At 49.0% G+C, this 18,730-nt stretch overlaps 7 protein-coding genes across 7 annotated transcripts; 5 read left to right on the top strand and 2 right to left on the bottom strand.

The window, feature by feature from the left end:
- Positions 1–1,046: 1,046 nt before the first annotated feature.
- On the top strand, positions 1,047–3,627 carry N7446_003290 (SLC26/SulP family anion transporter; the record flags this gene model as incomplete). The annotated part of the gene is made up of 2 exons (XM_058512039.1): positions 1,047–1,499; positions 1,552–3,627. The coding sequence occupies 2 exons, from the start codon at positions 1,047–1,049 to the stop codon at positions 3,625–3,627; spliced, it is 2,529 nt and encodes an 842-aa protein (XP_058377575.1).
- Positions 3,628–4,933: 1,306 nt separating this feature from the next.
- On the top strand, positions 4,934–6,126 carry N7446_003289 (3-methyl-2-oxobutanoate hydroxymethyltransferase). Its single transcript, XM_058512038.1, has 2 exons — positions 4,934–5,344; positions 5,439–6,126. Exons 1-2 carry the CDS (start codon positions 4,970–4,972, stop codon positions 6,066–6,068), a joined length of 1,005 nt encoding a protein of 334 aa, XP_058377574.1. The 5' UTR covers positions 4,934–4,969; the 3' UTR covers positions 6,069–6,126.
- Positions 6,127–6,339: 213 nt separating this feature from the next.
- N7446_003288 (EMC6 family protein) lies at positions 6,340–6,923 on the bottom strand (the record flags this gene model as incomplete). The annotated part of the gene is made up of 2 exons (XM_058512037.1): positions 6,340–6,726; positions 6,849–6,923. 2 exons carry the CDS (start codon positions 6,921–6,923, stop codon positions 6,340–6,342), a joined length of 462 nt encoding a protein of 153 aa, XP_058377573.1.
- A 461-nt stretch (positions 6,924–7,384) lies between these two features.
- Positions 7,385–9,319, bottom strand: N7446_003287 (RNA-binding protein VTS1; the record flags this gene model as incomplete). Its single annotated transcript, XM_058512036.1, has 3 exons — positions 7,385–7,441; positions 7,497–8,761; positions 8,818–9,319. 3 exons carry the CDS (start codon positions 9,317–9,319, stop codon positions 7,385–7,387), a joined length of 1,824 nt encoding a protein of 607 aa, XP_058377572.1.
- Positions 9,320–9,959: 640 nt separating this feature from the next.
- Positions 9,960–13,441, top strand: N7446_003286 (tetratricopeptide repeat protein; the record flags this gene model as incomplete). The annotated part of the gene is made up of 5 exons (XM_058512035.1): positions 9,960–10,309; positions 10,358–11,378; positions 11,435–12,245; positions 12,295–12,510; positions 12,561–13,441. The coding sequence occupies 5 exons, from the start codon at positions 9,960–9,962 to the stop codon at positions 13,439–13,441; spliced, it is 3,279 nt and encodes a 1,092-aa protein (XP_058377571.1).
- Positions 13,442–13,882: 441 nt separating this feature from the next.
- N7446_003285 (MFS transporter) lies at positions 13,883–15,549 on the top strand (the record flags this gene model as incomplete). The annotated part of the gene is made up of 3 exons (XM_058512034.1): positions 13,883–14,200; positions 14,259–14,537; positions 14,589–15,549. The coding sequence occupies 3 exons, from the start codon at positions 13,883–13,885 to the stop codon at positions 15,348–15,350; spliced, it is 1,359 nt and encodes a 452-aa protein (XP_058377570.1). The 3' UTR covers positions 15,351–15,549.
- A 1,170-nt stretch (positions 15,550–16,719) lies between these two features.
- On the top strand, positions 16,720–17,790 carry N7446_003284 (F-box protein; the record flags this gene model as incomplete). Its single annotated transcript, XM_058512033.1, has 2 exons — positions 16,720–17,170; positions 17,231–17,790. 2 exons carry the CDS (start codon positions 16,720–16,722, stop codon positions 17,788–17,790), a joined length of 1,011 nt encoding a protein of 336 aa, XP_058377569.1.
- Between the last annotated feature and the right edge of the window lie 940 nt (positions 17,791–18,730).

The following is an 18,730-nucleotide window of genomic DNA, read 5'->3' as shown; positions in this document are numbered from 1 at the left end:
GGGCCCCTGCCAAGCGGATGCGTCTATATGAGTTTAATGAGTGAGCTAGGGGGTTTGGACCACGCGGCAGCGGATGTGGGGATCTAAACCATATGAAGCGTATACGAGTACGTAAGTAAGAGTTGTACTCCGTATGTTTAAGTTATCTGATGCAAAATTAGAATGTCATGGAAGTATAATCTTAGTAAATGAAGGCGGTCAAAGCAGGCAGGAAAGACAAGAAGATTCTTGAAACTTGAACGTGGAACCAGATTCCTCACGACTTTCACCATCGCACGTTGAGATTGCGTGTTCTATATGACCTATGATTGGCTGTAGGGCCCCACTGGCTGATCGTCTCGGCGCAAATTGTGTGGAGGCGCACTTTCATTCGTCATGCGGCTGCTTGGCAGTGGCTCGTGTTCTGGAAGGAAGTCATCTATGAACTTCAGTCTGTGAGGTAAAGTCATGGGGACAACGGGCTTGCTCTGTGCAACACATTTCCATGTCATTAGCACTGGCTAATGAAGTGGTTACAGACTGATTGTTGCGATAGAATAAAGCCAAGTGTCCGCCTCCATGGGACCCCGCTGGGCGGAAGCTGTGCTCCATCACTCGTCATCCTTCCAGACCGGCGGAGTGGGACCTGTGGGTGCTCACACTTGATCGGCTTGCGATCATCGGACGGGAGCCGTGTGAAATTGTTCTCAGAATGGGCCTTCGCTTTGATGTGCCATTTTTGCTTCTTTCTTAAACCCTCTATCTTCTTCTCGTTTTCATCCTTGTTCAGCCAAGCGAGCTAAGCGTGGGAAAAATTCAAATCTTAAATTGAAATTGGAGATTTGATATTGCGCCATTTGCTTCCGAATCACGCATCAACGGCCCCTATACCTTTTTGTCTCGACATGCTTGTCTGATCTTCTGGTTTGACATTCTTTTTATATCCCTGATCATCGCCAGTTTTTGGGGAGCTCATCTCTCATCCGAAGTCTCCGTTTTACACGTGGTCCTCGTGGCAGCTTCGTCCAATCCCGGCTATATTTCAATCCCGGTCTGTACAAGCAACCATGAGCAGTGAGACCACCTCCAAGCTGGGTCATACCCTGGCCAAGGGCCTCGGTATCAAACTCTCCTACAGAGACCCTTTGGGTGCTACATCTGGCTCCGAGCCCGTCACAAGAGGTGAATCAACCTTTTCTATGGGCACTGTCGACACATATTCCTACAATGAACCCGAACCGACCAGTCTCGATTGGATTCGCGAGATCACCCCTACCGGACGCCAATTCGTTCAATATATGATCAATCTGTTCCCTTTCCTTAATTGGATCGCCAACTATAACGTCCAATGGCTGATCGGTGACTTGATTGCCGGTATTACCGTCGGTGCCGTCGTCGTGCCGCAGGGTATGGCCTATGCCAAGCTCGCTGAGTTGCCAGTGCAGTTTGGTTTGTACTCGTCCTTTATGGGAGTCTTGATTTATTGGTTCTTTGCCACGTCCAAGGATATTACTATCGGAGTGAGTGATCCTGCGACCGATTGAACGAAGATAAATGTACTGACTTTACTAGCCCGTGGCCGTTATGTCAACTTTGACTGGAACAATTGTGCTTGATGTCCAGAAGATATACCCCGATTACCCTGCCCATTTGATTGCTTCTTCTCTCGCAGTCATCTGTGGTGGCATTGTCTTTGTGTTGGGTCTTTTCCGCGTTGGTTTCATCGTGGATTTCATCCCTCTCCCTGCTATCTCCGCCTTCATGACTGGTTCCGCTATAAACATTTGTTCGGGCCAGGTTTCCACCATGCTGGGCGAGACTGCTAGCTTCAGTACCCGTGGTGCTACCTACAAGGTCATTATCAACACCCTCAAGTACCTCCCGACTTCCACAATTGATGCTGCTATGGGTGTTACTGCTTGTGCGATGCTTTACCTCATCCGCTCAGGGTGCACATATGCCGCGAGGAAACAGCCTCAGAAGGCCAAGGTTTGGTTCTTCGTCTCGACACTCCGGACCGTGTTTGTGATCCTGTTTTACACCATGATCAGTGCCGCCGTGAACTTGCACCGCCGGGATGACCCTCTGTTCAGCCTCCTCGGCACAGTTCCTCGTGGTTTCCAGCAGGCCGCTGTTCCCGTCATGGACCGTAAGATCATTGCAGCATATGCCAATCAGCTTCCAGCTGCGGTGATTGTTCTTCTTATTGAACATATCGCTATTTCCAAGTCTTTCGGTCGTGTTAACAACTACACCATCGACCCTTCCCAGGAGTTCGTGGCCATTGGCGTGACCAACCTGCTTGGACCTTTCCTTGGTGCTTACCCTGCCACTGGTTCCTTCTCCCGTACTGCCATCAAGTCCAAGGCCGGTGTTCGCACACCCCTGGCTGGTTGTATTACTGCGGTCGTTGTGCTGTTGGCTATTTATGCTCTACCAGCTCTTTTCTTCTATATCCCCAAGGCGTCTCTAGCCGGTGTTATCATCCACGCCGTCGGTGATTTGATCACTCCCCCTAACACCGTGTATCAGTTCTGGCGTGTGTCCCCGCTCGATGCACTCATCTTCTTCATCGGTGTCTTTGTCACCGTATTCACTTCTATTGAGAACGGCATTTACTGCACCATTTGTGTCTCGGTTGCGGTTCTGCTCTTCCGCGTGGCCAAGGCTCGTGGTCAATTCTTGGGCCGTGTCACCATCCACTCTGTGGTCGGCGATCACCTGTTGGACACCGATGGTAAGTATGGATCTTTCGGAAACAACAAGTCTCCCTCCGACGACGAGGAGCACCACCACCGCACCATCTTCCTTCCCATCAACCACGGCGATGGTTCCAACCCGGACATTCAGGTGGAGCAGCCTCTTCCCGGTATCTTCATCTACCGCTTCTCGGAGGGCTTCAACTATCCCAATGCAAACCACTACACCGACTTCCTCGTACAAACCATTTTCAAAAACACCCGCCGAACCAACCCGCACACCTACCGCAACCGCGGCGACCGTCCCTGGAATGACTCCGGTCCTCGCCGCGGCAAGGAGGGTAGCGACGACGACTCCCACCTACCCCTGCTACAAGCCGTCATTCTCGACTTCTCATCTGTGAACAATGTCGACGTTACCTCCATCCAGAACCTGATTGACGTCCGCAACCAACTCGACCTCTACGCCTCACCCCGCTCCGTCCAATGGCACTTCGCGCACATCAACAACCGCTGGACCAAGCGCGGTCTCGCCGCCGCAGGCTTCGGCTACCCAACTCCCGTCACCAATGAAGGTTTCCACCGGTGGAAGCCCATCTTCAGTGTCGCCGAGATCGAAGGCAGTTCCTCAGCCGCGGCCCACGCAGAGATCATCAACAACCAGCGCGAGCAAGCCTACCACAAGAGCGAAGACGTGGAATCAGGCCTCAAGTCGGAATCCGCCGCAACCGAGCGCGAGACCCATGGCATCGAGACGTCCTCCGAGGACTCGAATGTCATCACCGAAGACAAATTCCAGCGTGATATCACGGACAGCAAGGCTTACCGCAGTCGTCGCAAGGTTGCACTCGTGCAGGGCATGAACAGACCTTTCTTCCATATCGACCTGACGAGCGCATTGCAGAGTGCAGTCGCCAACTCGTCTGACGAGGTCCCGCACCTTGAATGATTTATTTTTGCTCTTCTCTTTTCTCTTTTACATACTCGTTCCATCTCGATTTGCATACATGTCTTCTTGCTCCTCTGCATCGATCATGGTATCCTCCCTGGTTTGGAGTCTGATTTGATCTGATTAATCATTTTCACACCTTTCCACATTTAACAATTGACATTTGCTGTCTCTTGTACCTGTTTTTGTTCTTATCACTTACCACTGTCTATATTGATCGGATGCATTCCTGGAAATATGGACATCCTAGTGTGTATATTCTTTCGGCGCTATTCCTTGGTTTGCGTGGGTTGGTTTATTGGAAGAAAAGGAATGGAATTGGAATGATTCGTCCTTTGGTGGATTGGTTCCTAGGGATACCCTTTGATATTTTGAATTTAGAGATCAATCTTTGGTCATTCTTATCTTATTTTGAATTAATTGTGCAAGTGTAGAATCGAGTGTTTACTCGCAATGATATTATAGAAAACCCTAATCAGCCTTCGTGTCCGCCTCGGATACCGATCCTCTCTTGAAGAATTCGCTTTCTGCGATTCCTTGATCATGATGCCAATACAGGCCATCCACGCCATCACCCCTGGCCGCTTGAAAGACATACATATCGGGAAAGTTATTAGGAAATTTTCCGAACCGAACAAGCTTTTATGTCTACGGAAAAGTGGTTGAGCACGAATCTCCCTCCCACTTCACAACAAGTACCGTCAATTATAAGTTATTATGATCTGTATATTGGTACCTTGTGTGATGTCGTCCAGAACAATGGTGCCAAGATTGCTGGGCATTGCTGTCGGAGCTTGCTAGAGTATGTTGATCACAACAAAGGTAGAAGTCATCCAAGCTACGAGGAACGCAGCATTTTTGAATAGAACAAGGGTTATGGCCCTCGCATGGTCTACACGCCCTACTTCCATCTTCTCCACATCTTCGAAGTGCAGCCACTCAACCCATTGAATAGATCATTTTTGCTGCTTATGGCCAAAGTTTACGCAGAGAAAGCCTCACACAATGTATAGCTAGATAAAAGCAGACACAGCTATGAGAGTTGGCCGATCCAATGGGTCTTGTTGATGGAGTATTTATCCGACAATGACCAATAGCTCAAGGATTTGCATAGCTAAACGGCATATACGTTTAGCTCACGGTAACATGTGTAAAGCAAAGAACAATATACTGAGTATTAAACAAACGAGGAGACGAGGTATACAAAGCCGATAGAAAGGACCTCGGTTCAGACCCTTCCCGAGATGCGAAATACGCCGCATCTACCAGAACACCCAACCACACTCGGTATTTAAGGCTTCAGCTTCTAAACACAAAGTCCCAGAACCATTCCAAATCCACGATGTCTCTAAAACTAAGCTATCTGCGGCGCCCCGCACTACACTTCGGCACGATTACTTCATGCATCACCCCAGCTCGAACATGTCTTGCCCAATATAGCTCCCACTCCCCAATGGGATCAACGACAACCACACGCAAGAAAGTAACCATCCAAACCCTGCGTAACCTCTACAAAAAGAACGAACCCATCGCAGTCCTCACAGCATCCGACTTTCCCAGCGGCCATGTCGCCGACACAGCCGGTATGGAAATCGTCCTTGTTGGCGATAGTCTTGCGATGGTTGCTATGGGTATGGAAGATACAAATGAAGTCACAATGGACGAGATGCTTCTACACTGCCGCAGTGTGAATCGAGCTGTTAAGAGTGCCTTCACAGTAAGTACCAATCCCAATCCCAATGGCAATCCCAACCCCCAATCCAAGTATACAATCAACACCCCATCCAACAACGCACTAACAACCCATCCAGATCGCCGACCTCCCAATGGGCTCCTACGAAACAAACCCCGAAAAAGCCTTGACATCCGCAATCCGCATGGTGAAAGAAGGCGGCATGCAAGGCATAAAACTAGAAGGCGGCGCAGAAATGGCACCAACAATCCAAAAGATTTCATCCGCGGGCATCCCAGTAATGGCACACATAGGCCTAACCCCCCAACGGCAACACAGTCTCGGCGGATTCCGCGTGCAAGGCAAATCCGTCACAGGCGCCGTGAAACTGCTGACTGACGCGCTGGCCGTGCAAAAAGCTGGCGCATTTATGATCTTAATCGAGGCGGTGCCGTCTGAGATTGCGGCGATTGTGACGCGGCGGTTGAGTGTTCCTACTATTGGGATTGGGTCTGGGAATGGATGTTCTGGGCAGGTTCTTGTTCAGGTTGATATGCTTGGGAATTTCCCTGAGGGGAGGTTTTTGCCTAAGTTTGTTAAGACTTATGGCGATGTTTGGGGTGAGGCGAGGAGGGGGATTGAGGCTTATCGGGGGGAGGTCAAGAGTAGGGCTTTCCCTTCGAGGGAGTTTACTTATGGGGTTGATTCGGAGGCTTTGGTTGAGTTTGAGAGGATTGTGGACGGAATGCCGGCTGAGAAGGAGGAGTGATTTGGTTTATGGTAGATAGCACCTCCAGAACTCGAATGGAGAGTGATGTTGAACAACAATTTCAAGAGAGTTGTTCGTGTGTGTATGTTCTATATGGCTTTGGAGGACTATACCAAAGCATACACCTCAGCACACCCCACAGATATCTGCTTCGAAGCCACAAAAGAGTCAAGTAATTGCCTCAGCAAAATTCAACCAAATTGAATTAATACGCATATACAATCTCCTACCAATCCCACACCCAATCCTCGCACATATCCCCAAAAACCAATCACCTCAAAACACCACCAACACCAGCCCACCCAAGCACAAACCCACTAAGCGCCTCACTCATAACACCACCACCAAACCAAACATCCCTCCAAGCACCCTTGCGCAAAATTCTCCTCGAACCAGCCTTCCCAGCAAGCTGCATCTTCACAGTCCGGCTCTTCTCATCCATCTCGACAACACCCTCGATCTCGCCAGCATTACTGCCCGGGAAGTAAGAGCCCGCGCCACCGCCGTTCGAGCGGTGGATTAGGACTAGGTGGAAGAGTCCTGAGACTAGGATTGTGCCGAGGAAGTAGAAGGCGAAGCCGTATGTTGATTGCAGGGCTAGAATTCCTGCTGAGAGGCCTAGGAGGAAGGAGGTTAGGCTATGAAGGGTTGAGAGGACCTATATTGGGAATGGTTAGTTTGTGGTTTGGTTTGAATGGTGGGAGGTTGTGGTTTCGTTTCAGTGCGGTTGGGGTATGTGGTGGCCGTCGGGATAGGGGTGGGATGAAGGAAAATACTTACGCGGTTGTTATGTTGGACTGATTCTGGTACGAGAGGATGGATTAGCAGGGAGAGTTCCTGCTTTGTTGGTGCCATTTTGGTTTGTGTCGTCTTTTGTTCCCTTTCGATGGGTGGAGGATATTCCGGGTTGAGAGGTCGAGCGGTGGCTCGGTGTTGTCGGAGGTAGTTATCAAGCCTCGAGGGCGTCGCGTATCGAACCTAATGGGAATTGCAGTGTGGGTTCTCTAGTATAGAGTGAGATGGAGGAGCTTGGGAAGATCGCGGCTGGACAGATGTCGGAGGTGGCAGCACGGGTTCTATGGGTGCACGGGCCACATGGAACTTCACCTGAGCATCACAGATCAAATCCACCTACACAGGTAGACAGGAAAACATATTATACAGGTTCACACGTAAATCCAATAATTCATGTCCTTATCTACTATTAACCCGAATGCAATGTTCAATAATTCCAGAGCCCATCTCATGAATCCGTTCACATGGCAGCGTTTGATACATTCCAGATCCCTCGATTATGCCGCAAATAAATGTAAGAATCACACAAGATTTTCGAGCTTGCCGTCGGTGCGGGCCTCCTTGACCTGCTCAAAGACCTGGCAGGGAATGTTAGTACGCCGATCAGTGTGGAGTCGAGTTCGGGGAGCTCACCTTGAGCATTTTGTTACGGGCACCAAGAGCGTTGACACCGCGGTCCTCCAAAGCTTTATCATCAAGCTCAACCAATTCCGTCCATTGCAAATCCTTCAGGTTGTCGGTGTACTTGTGGAGCCTGAGGGATCGCAGCCAGCTGGGAATATCCTTCAGAAGGGCAGGATCGGTGGGGTCTTCTGGGGGCTTGGAGCTGCCACGACGACCACGCGGAGAGCGGCCTCGGGCAACCTCCGAGTGATCCGACAGGTAGCCTTCACTACCCAGGCCGAACTGTCCAATATTAAGCGAGCCCATTCCATTGCCCATGAGAGGGTTGTTGGGATCATAAGCTGCCAGGAAGCCATTATTTTGTGGGGAGGTGAAGCCCATCGGGGTCAAACCACCACCTTGCATGGCAACGCCGGGGGATGTCGGGCGAGATCGTCCGCCTGCCATGGCAGCCTGTTGCTGAGCCTGCAAAGCTGCCAGCTGCTGAGCATTAAGGAGCTGACCGGCCACCAAATGTTGTCCACCAAGGCCTGGGCTAGCCAAGCCCTGGGAAAAGGTCGGATTGCCGTGGGAGTTCTTGCCCTGGCCATCGTTGGAGCGAGCACGGCGGTACTTGCGAGCATCGTCCAGAGCAATGCGGTTGTTCACCGTCGACAAAGCTGCCAGCTTCATTGCCGTGGCATTTGCAACCATGTCCGCATGCGTGTTGGGGTTTTGGTGCTGCTGCTGGCCGAAAGTAGCAGTCATCGGAGTGTTGGTCATTGATGCCCAGCTGTGGTTGCCAACGTTGTAGGGAGACAGAAGAGGTGGCTCGATGTCAGGAGCAGGGATATTAGCGGTTTGCGGAAGAGGCGAGCGCATGCCCGAGGGCTGGCTGAACTGGCCCATAGGCTGATGTCCGGAGGATGACTTCGGCCGGGCAATCGGGGGCTGGGTGTCTGAAAGACCACGCTGGGCCCACGGAGACGCCGGCGGTTGACCCAGATTGTCCGAGCTGTTGTCAGGCGCAGATATGGTAGGGGCGACAAATGAGGCACGGTCGAAGACGGCGCTGTTGCGGTTCGAGGGAGGCGCATTGCCCGTTTGCTGAGTGAACTCGGCCTTCTTCTTCGCAATGGCTGCGGCAGCATCTGGGAACATCGCATTGATGGTGGAAGAGTCGAGACCAGAGTTCCGCTTGGCGCCAGGGGATGGAGGGGGGCGTCCGAGAGAGTTACGGGAGGTATCCATATTAAGCTTCGACATAGCATCGCTCAAGCGGCTGGACATGGCATCTATGAGATAGGAGGTCAGTGAGAGCCACAAGAACGATGTGCAGATAGGATCATACCCTTTTCACCGAAGTTGGCGGGAGACAACAGGCCAGACATCGGGTGGCTCTGAGACATTTGCTGCAGGACTTGGATAAAGAAGCGGATCTGCACCTGAGTGGTCTGCTGCAGCAAAGCATAAAGAGCCGCAGTCCTCTCGGCCTCGCTCAGCACACGGAACCATTGTTCGATGGCACTCAGTTCATCCTTGAAATCCTGGTCAAGCGTAGCAGCCGCCATCTCCTCCAATGTAGTCTCATATTGATCAATGTCAGAGAGCCACTGCTGAGCCGCACGGTCCATCGCATCTTCAGACGTGTTCTGGCCCTGGGATTGTTGACTGAAGAAGACTTCCGATGATGGACGGATGCTTCGGGCGGACAACGGCGAAGGAAACCCGGACATGTCTGCCGACGCCCGCAGCTGGTGCGATCCGAGGTTTCGAGATGATGACGGAGGACGAAGGGTGGAATTCGAAGCGTCGGGGGTGCTATTGCGATTGCCGATGATATGACTGGCCATGGTTTGCAACGTGTTGCGAATAGTAAATACAGGGGAAATTACTGCAAAACACCTGCAGCGCCTGCTGAGTTTGCGTAACGAAAAGAATCAGAAATCCCCAAATCAGGACTTCTAGAGTATCAGGCTTGAAAAGACCCAAATCTCGACTTCGACAACGATCGGGCACAGACCAGTCCAGTGGGCTGCACCTCGAAAAGTGTGAAGAAAGTGAGAGAGAAATTAAGGCCTGAAACGAAAGAAAGAGACGTGAAGCAATAGTGTGTCAAACACAGCAAGCCACAGTCCCGAAAGGAAAGGAAAGAAAAAAAAAGGGTGGAGAGGAGAGGAGGAGAAGAAGAGAGGAAGTGAACTTTGGTGCAGAGGCTTTTCTGTTTCAGGCCGCGATCACGGGTTCCGACCTCAACATTCTTCGACGCGAGCTCTGCGATTTGCGCTTTTCTACTTTCTGCGCTATTTCATCTAATTTAGTCTATTCTTCTCTAGATATCTAGGGCCTGGTGGAGATGTTACTATGAATATCTGCCAAGACCAGGCCTGAAACGTCGCAGTGCGCTCTATACTGGCTTGATATCCACGTTGATCCCACGCAGCTGTCTAGTCTGACATTATCCCTTACAGGGTGCTCAGACAATTTTTGGCCATGGCTGATAATTATTACCCAGACATGAGCTCTCCCCAGAAAGAGGACTCGGAATATCCGGACATCGATGAAACTGTCCAATATCCATGGCAGCATGGCCAACCTATTGATGATGGAAATGCTCTTTCCTCGGTGCTTGATCCTCGTCTTTTCGGAAATCAGACACAGCCTCCACAGCCTCTAGAAAGCATCAATCAACCCCCAGCAGAAGCTGAAGATGAGATAGAAGAAGAGTTCTCCTCGGGCGAGTACAATCAGCAATATCCCCCTGTACCATATGTCCCAGGACAACTTGATGAGGCTGGATCAGACAACGACTTCGTCATATCTGGCGAAGAAGAAACCGACAGGTATGTTGATCAAAGATCCCTATCTGGGTGAAGCTAAGACTATTATAGCGGCGATGATGACGACGAAGCAGCAGAAGCTGATGACGATGATGAGTCTGTTGCCAGGAGACGCCGACGCCGAGGAGGTGGGCGCTTTTCCGGGAGATACGGTGCTCGCGGTGGAAAGGGCATCAAGAGAGGACCGCGTAAACCGATCGAACCCGGTCCAGAGTTCAAACACTTCCATTCAGAGGCCACATCTGCCTTCATTGATGGCAACTACGATTATGCCATTGAACAGGTTATGCAAGCCATCCAAGCTAACCCTGAGATGTTTGCTGCGCATTCCCTGCTCTCTGAAATCTTCCTTGCACAAGGAGAAAACGACAAAGCTTTGGCGGCTCTTTTCAACGGAGCTCATACCAGGCCGAAGGACCCCGGCGTTTGGGTCAAAGTTGCTAAGCTCATCTTAGACCGTGTCGGAGATAATCGAAAATCCGCTTTGAATGATGTGATTTACTGTTACAGTCGCATCCTTGAAGTCAGCCCTGAGAACTACAACATTCGGTTCCAAAGAGCAGCGATCTATCGTGAGTTAGGTCACAACGGCCGAGCTGCAGCAGAGTATGAAAGGTTACTGAAGGAACGACCACATAGCGTCAAGGCCCTCCGCCATCTTGCAGAGACATACATTGACTCAGATGAGATCCAGAAAGCAGTGGACCATTACGCAGATAGCATTGACCACTTCTTGACTCTTGATCCTGAAGAGTGCGATTTCTCCTGGTCCGATGTTAACATTTATGTTGAGCTTTTTGGCTACCTTGACCAGCCTGCGGAAGGACTGAGCTCCTTGAAAATGCTCGCTCGGTGGCTCCTAGGACGAGTTGATGATACTATATGGGAAGATTATGACGACGATGACCGCGAATGGGACGCCGACGATTCACCTCGACGCATCAAAACAGACGGTTACGTACCTGGACAATGGCCCCGAGAATGTTATGGACTCGGTCTTCCCCTGGAGCTTCGAGTCAAATTGGGTGTCTTCCGCCTAAAGATGGGTGACAAGAACCAGGCTGAAGCATTAGTAAGTTTGATTGTATACAGATAGTGGAGGATCAAAGCGCTGACCAACGGAATTAGCATCATTTCGAATGGCTCAACCCGGAAGACGATTCCGAAGGGGCTCGGATCTTTGACTATGGTGATCTTTTTAGGGAAGCGGCGGATGCACTGAAAAAGGCTGGTCTGCTAGAAGAAGCCTTGCGGTACTATACCCCCATTCAACAGACTGCAGACCATGCAGACATCAGCTTTTTCATGGCCATGGGCGAATGTTGTTTGCAACTTGGCAAAGTGGAAGATGCCGAAAGCTGCTACCTCCTTGTCGCCGAGCACGATCCGAAGCACATGGAGTCGCGAGTCGCTTTGGCGAAGCTATACGAGAGCCTGGAAATGAGCGAGCAAGCCTTGAAATACGTCAATGAGGCGGTCTTGATCGGCAGACAGGAGAACAGATCCAAGCGGAAAAGGAAGGATACCAGGCTTGAACAGCTTGCCATCGAATTCAAGCTGGCTGAAACAGCAGCCCTCCGGCCACTTGCACCCAAACCAACGGCCAAACCAACGGTGCCACTTATGAACGCTACCCCCTCGGCCCAAGGCAGAAGAGGTGAAGGTACTCGAACCGACGATATCCAGTTCCTGTACGAGAAGATGCTAGATTTGCAGCCTCACGTCAAAGAGGGTGCATCGGACGCCATTGAGGATTGGCTTGATATTGCTGATGCTCTGTTGCGAGACTTCCGCTCCAACAGGGCTTTCTATCCAGAGATCCGCAGCATCGCTTTTATGGGATATTCTCGTCCACAGCAGCGTAAGGGCGCTAAGTCTAAAGACCGGACATGGATGGATGAGATGCACGAAATGGCAGGTCGTCTCCATGAGAGTCTGGGTAAGTCAGCCAAGCCAATTTGGAGAGAGCAGGCTAATAGGCTTTCTAGGCGAGGGGACACATGAACCCCTCCAGGGTGCGATCCCAACCGACTATCACGGAATACCATTTGATGAATGGCTCGATATCTTCCTTCAGTACGCTCTGCTCACGGCAGAACAGGGCGAGCCAGAGGAGTCTTATGAGGCGCTTGATTCAGCAGCACTTGCAAGCATCTGGTTGCACTCCAAGCCCAAATCTCGACTAATCCATGTGTGCTGGTTCAGTGAGTCTGTTCGCCTTCTAACACGTGATTCTCAACTTACGTCTTTATAGCTTGTGCACTTCGCGTGGGAGATGAAGATACGCTAGCGAATGAAGCACGCTGGTTCATCAAGGAATACCAGTTCGTTACTGACACTTATCGCCTTTTCTCCATGCTGAGCCACCTGTCTGGCGACCCTCACCGATCTCTTTTCCATTCCTCGCCAAACATGAAGTTCATGCTTCGCCAAATCAAAGCGATGGACTTTACTCTGCCTAGTGATATCCCCAGACCTACCCGACAGTCCATCTGGAAAGAGCGCGCCACTCTATCTACGCGCGACGAAGCTGGTGACCCAATTCCTGCTATGGATCTAGACATCGCCCTTCTAGTACTCTATGGCCACATTCTGTACTCCGGAAACAGCTTCTACCCAGCGTTGAACTATTTCTTCCGAGCATATGCACTCGACGACCAAAACCCGGCTGTCCTCTTATCCATCGGCCTCTCTTTCATCCACCACTCCCTCAAACGACAAGCCGAAAACCGGCACTACCTCATCATGCAAGGGCTATCTTTCATGCACGAATACCGTCGTGTCCGGGAGAAGCCCGGTAGTCTCTTGGCAGAAAAGCAAGAGATGGAATTTAATTTCGCTCGCGTATGGCACTCTCTCGGTCTAGCCCATCTGGCAGTCGAGGGATACAACAAAGTGCTGAAATTGGGCGAGCAGATCCAACAAGAGGCCCAGGGTAACCTGGCAGAGAATGCCTCAGACAATAGCGGCGACGTAGTCATGGGCGATACCGATCAACATGAGACTTTACTCGCGAACCCGCCTTTCGTTGAAGACTTCACACGCGAGGCTGCCTACGCGCTGCAGTGCATCCATGTCCTCAGTGGCGATGCAAAGACAGGAAGGGCTGTCACTGAACAGTGGCTTGTTATCTGATTCATCTTCCAAAAGTGGTTATTTTGCGATCTTGCAAGGGGCCAATTTCCTCCAATTGCCTAGGTAGTCTGTACGATGTATGATATTGCTTGAACCTCAAACGAAAATGAGCTCCATAAACATTCAAGAAAGCTAGAAGTGCGTTGTAGTATAGTTGATGCCATCATTGACAGGGTATGTGTGGGGCCGAGGCCGAGTGCGGAAATCGGGGATGGCAACTCGGGGAATGACCGATCAGCTCGGGCTTTTTCTCGCGGAACATTACGGGCTTATATGCGTCTGATCTGCAGCTCTAATTGATTCGGAGGGTTTCTTGCTTCTCTTATCTTGCACCTTGTTCCCCTCCAAGTCTCTCAGTTTCCCCCATGTCTGTCTAAACCCTAGCAATTGAGAGGGCGACAGAGCAGACGACAAGAAAACCTTGGAATATTCCGCAGGTCAATGACTGTTACAAACAGCCACAGAGTGGAAAATCAATCCGACTCTCAACTTAAAGCTTCTGCAGAACCAACCAACGGGAATAGTCCGATCACCTCGGCACATTCTAATGGACCTACGCCGCAGTCGCATGAACAAGATGAAAAGAACCACGAATACAATGTCCAAAATGCAGAGGAAACGACGACAAAACGCCAGTATTGGACTGGTTTTGTGGATATAATATTCTGGACACCGCCGCGATGTCGATGGGATGCGGAGAATCCGTGCAAGTTCGGCTTGCCTTTAAATATCCTCTTCGCATTCTCCGGGACTTTCACAGTATGGAAAGCGCGAAAATAAAAGATCCAGATCTTCAATACTAATCTATATACTCTAGGTCGCGAATCTGTATTATTCGCACCCTATTCTTGATGTGCTTGCCCAATTCTTTGGCGTCACCTATGAGCGAGTCTCATTGATTCCGACCTGCAGTCAGGCTGGGTACGCAACAGGTTTAATCCTACTATGCCCTTTAGGAGACTTGGTTAGAAGAAGGCATTTCGTCTTATTGTTGACGTTTATCACCGCGGCCTTGTGGATTGGAGTTTGTATCACGAAATCATTCGAGATATTTCTTGTTCTGAGCTATTTAAGCTCTGTGACTACTGTGACTCCAGTAAGTGGAAATTTCGGATATATTTTCGACCTCAGAACTGACTTCGTATAGCAAATCATGCTTCCCCTCGTTGGTGATCTCGTACCTCCAGCTCGCCGCGCAACAGCCCTATCTATCGTTTCTTCCGGGCTCGTCCTAGGACTTCTCTTCGCCCGCCTTCTCTCAGGCATAGTAGCAGAATACTCCTACTGGCGAAACATCTATTGGCTATCACTAGCCCTCCAATTCCTCATCTTCGCCCTACTCTGGATGTTCATGCCAGACTACCCAAGCACCAACACCAACATCTCCTACTTCAAAATCCTATATTCGATCATCGGCTATTACTGGACATCTCCAGTACTAGTACAAGCAACACTAATGGGATTCTTTCTCTCCGCCACATTCACCAGTTTCTGGACAACCCTCACCTTCCTCCTATCAGGAGATCCATACAACTATGCAACCTTGACGATAGGACTGTTCTCCCTAGCAGGGTTGACACCAATGTTCCTGGGTCCGTTCTACTCACGCTATATGATCGACAAATTTGTGCCGCAGCTATCCATTCTCGTCAGTTTGAGCATACTCATCATTGGTGTTAGCGTTGGTACGTATACGGGAACCTATAGTGTCGCCGGTCCGATTATCCAAGCTGCACTGCAGGACTTTGGTCTGCAGATGACGCAGGTGGCTAATCGTACAGCTATCTATAGCGTTGCGCCCAAGGCTCGCAACAGGATCAATACTGGCTATATGATAGGTGTATTTTGTGGTCAGTTGATGGGTACTTCCGTTGGGAATCGCATCTATAGTGAGGGGGTTGGATTCTGACTGGAAGTGTCAGTTTGGCATTTATTGGGGCAGCTCTGTTTATTTGTCTTCTTCGTGGGCCGGCTGAGAAAAAATGGATTGGGTGGCATGGCGGTATTCGGATCCGGCGAGCGGAGTAGCGCCTGGGATTTTGATATTTCTATTTGGTTTTCTTGAAGACGGCCATTCTCAATACGTTATAGATTAGATTATACATAGGATCTAAAAGAATACGAAGTTATCGCATATTCTAATGATTTGTTTTCCACTCTTTTCATTCCTGTCGAACAAACTATGCTTGTCTCTATATATGAACGCCATTTTAGACGGCAAGCTTGTACAGAAGATCCGCAGAAGCCAATTAGGAGTCTGGGCCTGCACTTCAAGGTCGTGAAGGCACGTCCACAGAGCTTGCTGTAGGCTTTTGATTGTCTCAAGGGTATACGCCAAGCTTCCGTTCGCTTCACCACTAGCGTTTTCTCTTCGGGGCTCATGAATTTTATGAATTTTATGAATTTCTTCTGCTTTCTAGATTCCAGAAGAGACTTGAGGAGTCCACTGTCCGAGGACATAGCATGGATCAAAGGGAATCGTCAAGTTCCTCGCAGAATCCTTTAGTCTCAAAGTACTATTTTCGGATTAGTTAGGGCTTGACCTTCTATAAAATTTCTTACCGCTATACCTCAGTTGCATTCAAATTTTGATAATCGTCTCTGATTTGGAAGTAACGTCCCATAAGTGCGACAAACTCGCTCAGGTCAAGCGTGCTGTAATTTCGTCAACAACGTCTCAAATAAGCCTCTGAGCTCCGGAAGTCTAACCTGTTTTCAGTATTGTGGAGCTTCATAATTCTAGTGGCGATTCTGAAGAGGCCTCCAGTTTCTGTTCCAGGTAATCAATAAGCCTGGAATTGCATTATCAAGGACAAGAAACTTACTCCGATCAATCACTTGTAAATATTCTTCTTCGGGCGGGACTGTGCCATGTTAAGTCCAAAGAAGATCGTATCCTTGTCCAATAAGAAGGTGATGGAGCTCATCTGTTGTATATTTAGAACAGATTATATTAATAAATGCTGGATCACTCACCAATTAAAGCGTCAACTGTTGCCGGGAGATAGCATGCGCCTGAGAAAGAGCCTTCCCAAAGAATAAATTTGCAGAGTTGATAGTCTGGGCCACTCCAAAACTGCAGTGGGCTGGCTATTAAGTGCATATAGGACTGTCGACTAAATTATCAACCTTTTCATTTGTGGTTAGTGTGCTCGTATTTGACTTTTGCTAAGTGGAGTGCCAAGTTGTTAGAGCGTAAAGAAACGTGTTTTGTTGACTCACTCTGTTGAGCCTCATATTCGACCTTATCATCGTTTTTGATCATATACACAAACAGAATGATTAATGAAATGCCAATGATATTGACTCTTCCATATGAGCTTCTGGTCTCTCTAGTAGAGTACCTGGATGGCCCAAGCCGTGCAGCACTAGCACGAACATGCCATGCTCTTAACTTCTCGATGACACCGCATCTTTACGAATCTGCCAACATCCAACTCGGCAAAAGCAACGAGTTCGTACGGACAGTCGAGACAAAATATGCCGATTTGGTCCGCCATGTCACAGTCGCGATCCAAGATTGGGGTGTCGATATCTCTCCTTGTCGTGTTGTGCCATGTCTCGAGAAGCTAGAGAACATGCAAAGCCTCACGCTAGTCGGTGGCTACTGGATGTGGGACACTGAAGACGAAAATTGGGATACCCTTGAAGGCTATCTCTGGGACTACCTTGAAAAAGCGAGCTTGAAGCAACCTTTAGAATCGCGAGTTTCTACGAATCTTCGATCCCGTAAGTCACTGGCATCCATAGAGAGAAGATGAAAGACCAGAGCTAACATCTATATATCAGTGACTCTCGACCGTTCTGAACGCAATGGCCAAGCAGCATTCATTCACTACTCGCACGTCTTCATCATCCCGCAACTCCATAATCTCACGTTGCGTGGTTTTATGCTTGAGGAAGAAGATGGCGAGATCGATCTTCGGTATGAACGCCAGACCGAACTTCAATCATTACGCATCGAGAACAGCTTTGTGAACTTTCCGGCTTTAAAAAAGGTCTTGCGTGCTCCAAGGGCATTGAGATGCCTTAGTATCAGCCATGCAGAGTGCTTCTGGCACCATGAGCTGAAGAACGCGGAATACAACCACGCAACGGTGGCTGAGTTTGTAGAGGCTTTGTTCCTACATCGTGATACGCTCGAGGAGATTCAAGTGAAGGTTAATCACATTTACGACAATCATGACAATTACGATATGGAGTGCGATTCAACAATCAATGCTCCGAGCTTTCATAAACACGCAGCACAATTTCCGGTACTAAAGCGCTGGATCGGCTGTGATAGAACCACGTTGGCGGAGTATCTTGGGTCAGGCGAATTTAGTTCATCTGACGAAGATGGTGAATGACCAGACTGAGAACTCTTTGCCTGTATACAGAGATCACATTGAAGGAGTAAACAATACGATCAATCATTCATATAGCTGAACGGACTTTCCAAGATCTTACTGGCTTTTACTGGAGCGCTGATTCCTGAGAGTATACAAGAAGGCCATACGGTGCTAAATAGACATTATATCCTTCTGCGCATAAATATCTTCGTTTAGCCCTGAAGCACATAGTGAAGGACTTGTCAACTTTGAGCAACGTCTATACCGGTATAACATATCATCTATTCTGCTTTTCATTCTTTTGCTCATAATTACCTATCAACGTCCTATAAGGCATACAATCCCAATACCAAGCTTTGTCCTTCCATACAACAGAGAAATAACCAGCCATCTCATGTACAATGACGTGACCCAGTCGAGTTCCCAATCTATGGCGTACAGATTAATCCAACGACAGCGTTTTGATTCATACTGAAATCACAGCTCAATCTAAAATCAAATATTCATAGCATCGATTATATTGATATGACATGGATTTTGGATTTGATATTCGTCCATAACTTAGGTAACTGCAATATCAACCCTTATAATATGATATCAATATTTCCCCGGCTTCATTTATACTTACTTTAAACAACTATAGCCTTGCATAGGGTACTATATACTTTATGTAATTGTGCAGAAGCATTCATTACGCTGTTCTCCTGCAGTTGTAAGAAGTCGGTTGAATATATAATGTTATTTGACCTACAACATGACATATCCATGACAAGTAGGCCTAACGCACTGTGATATTAATTTTGATTGTTATTTGATCTGCAATAATAACAAAGTATAACACATTTATGTCCGTACTAGCATAATTTGCAAAAGCTAAGTTTGTCACGAGTGTAGAGACTGATGTCACTTACCATGCACCCCCGCTTCGCCAAGGTGATATCGAGCAGATGATATCTCT

Source organism: Penicillium canescens (genome assembly GCF_028828765.1).
Source record: "Penicillium canescens strain IBT 15451 chromosome Unknown utg000002l_segment0_segment0, whole genome shotgun sequence".
NCBI classification, from domain to species: domain Eukaryota; kingdom Fungi; phylum Ascomycota; class Eurotiomycetes; order Eurotiales; family Aspergillaceae; genus Penicillium; species Penicillium canescens.
This window is presented reverse-complemented; position numbering and strand designations above follow the sequence as displayed.

What these genes read in the sequence shown, in the direction of transcription:
- N7446_003289 (XM_058512038.1), top strand. Translation starts at nt 4,970, where the DNA reads ATGTCTCTAAAACTAAGCTATCTGCGGCGCCCCGCACTACACTTCGGC. An exon ending in CTGTTAAGAGTGCCTTCACA is followed by an intron (nt 5,345 to 5,438) that starts GTAAGTACCAAT and finishes CAACCCATCCAG; the next exon opens with ATCGCCGACCTCCCAATGGG.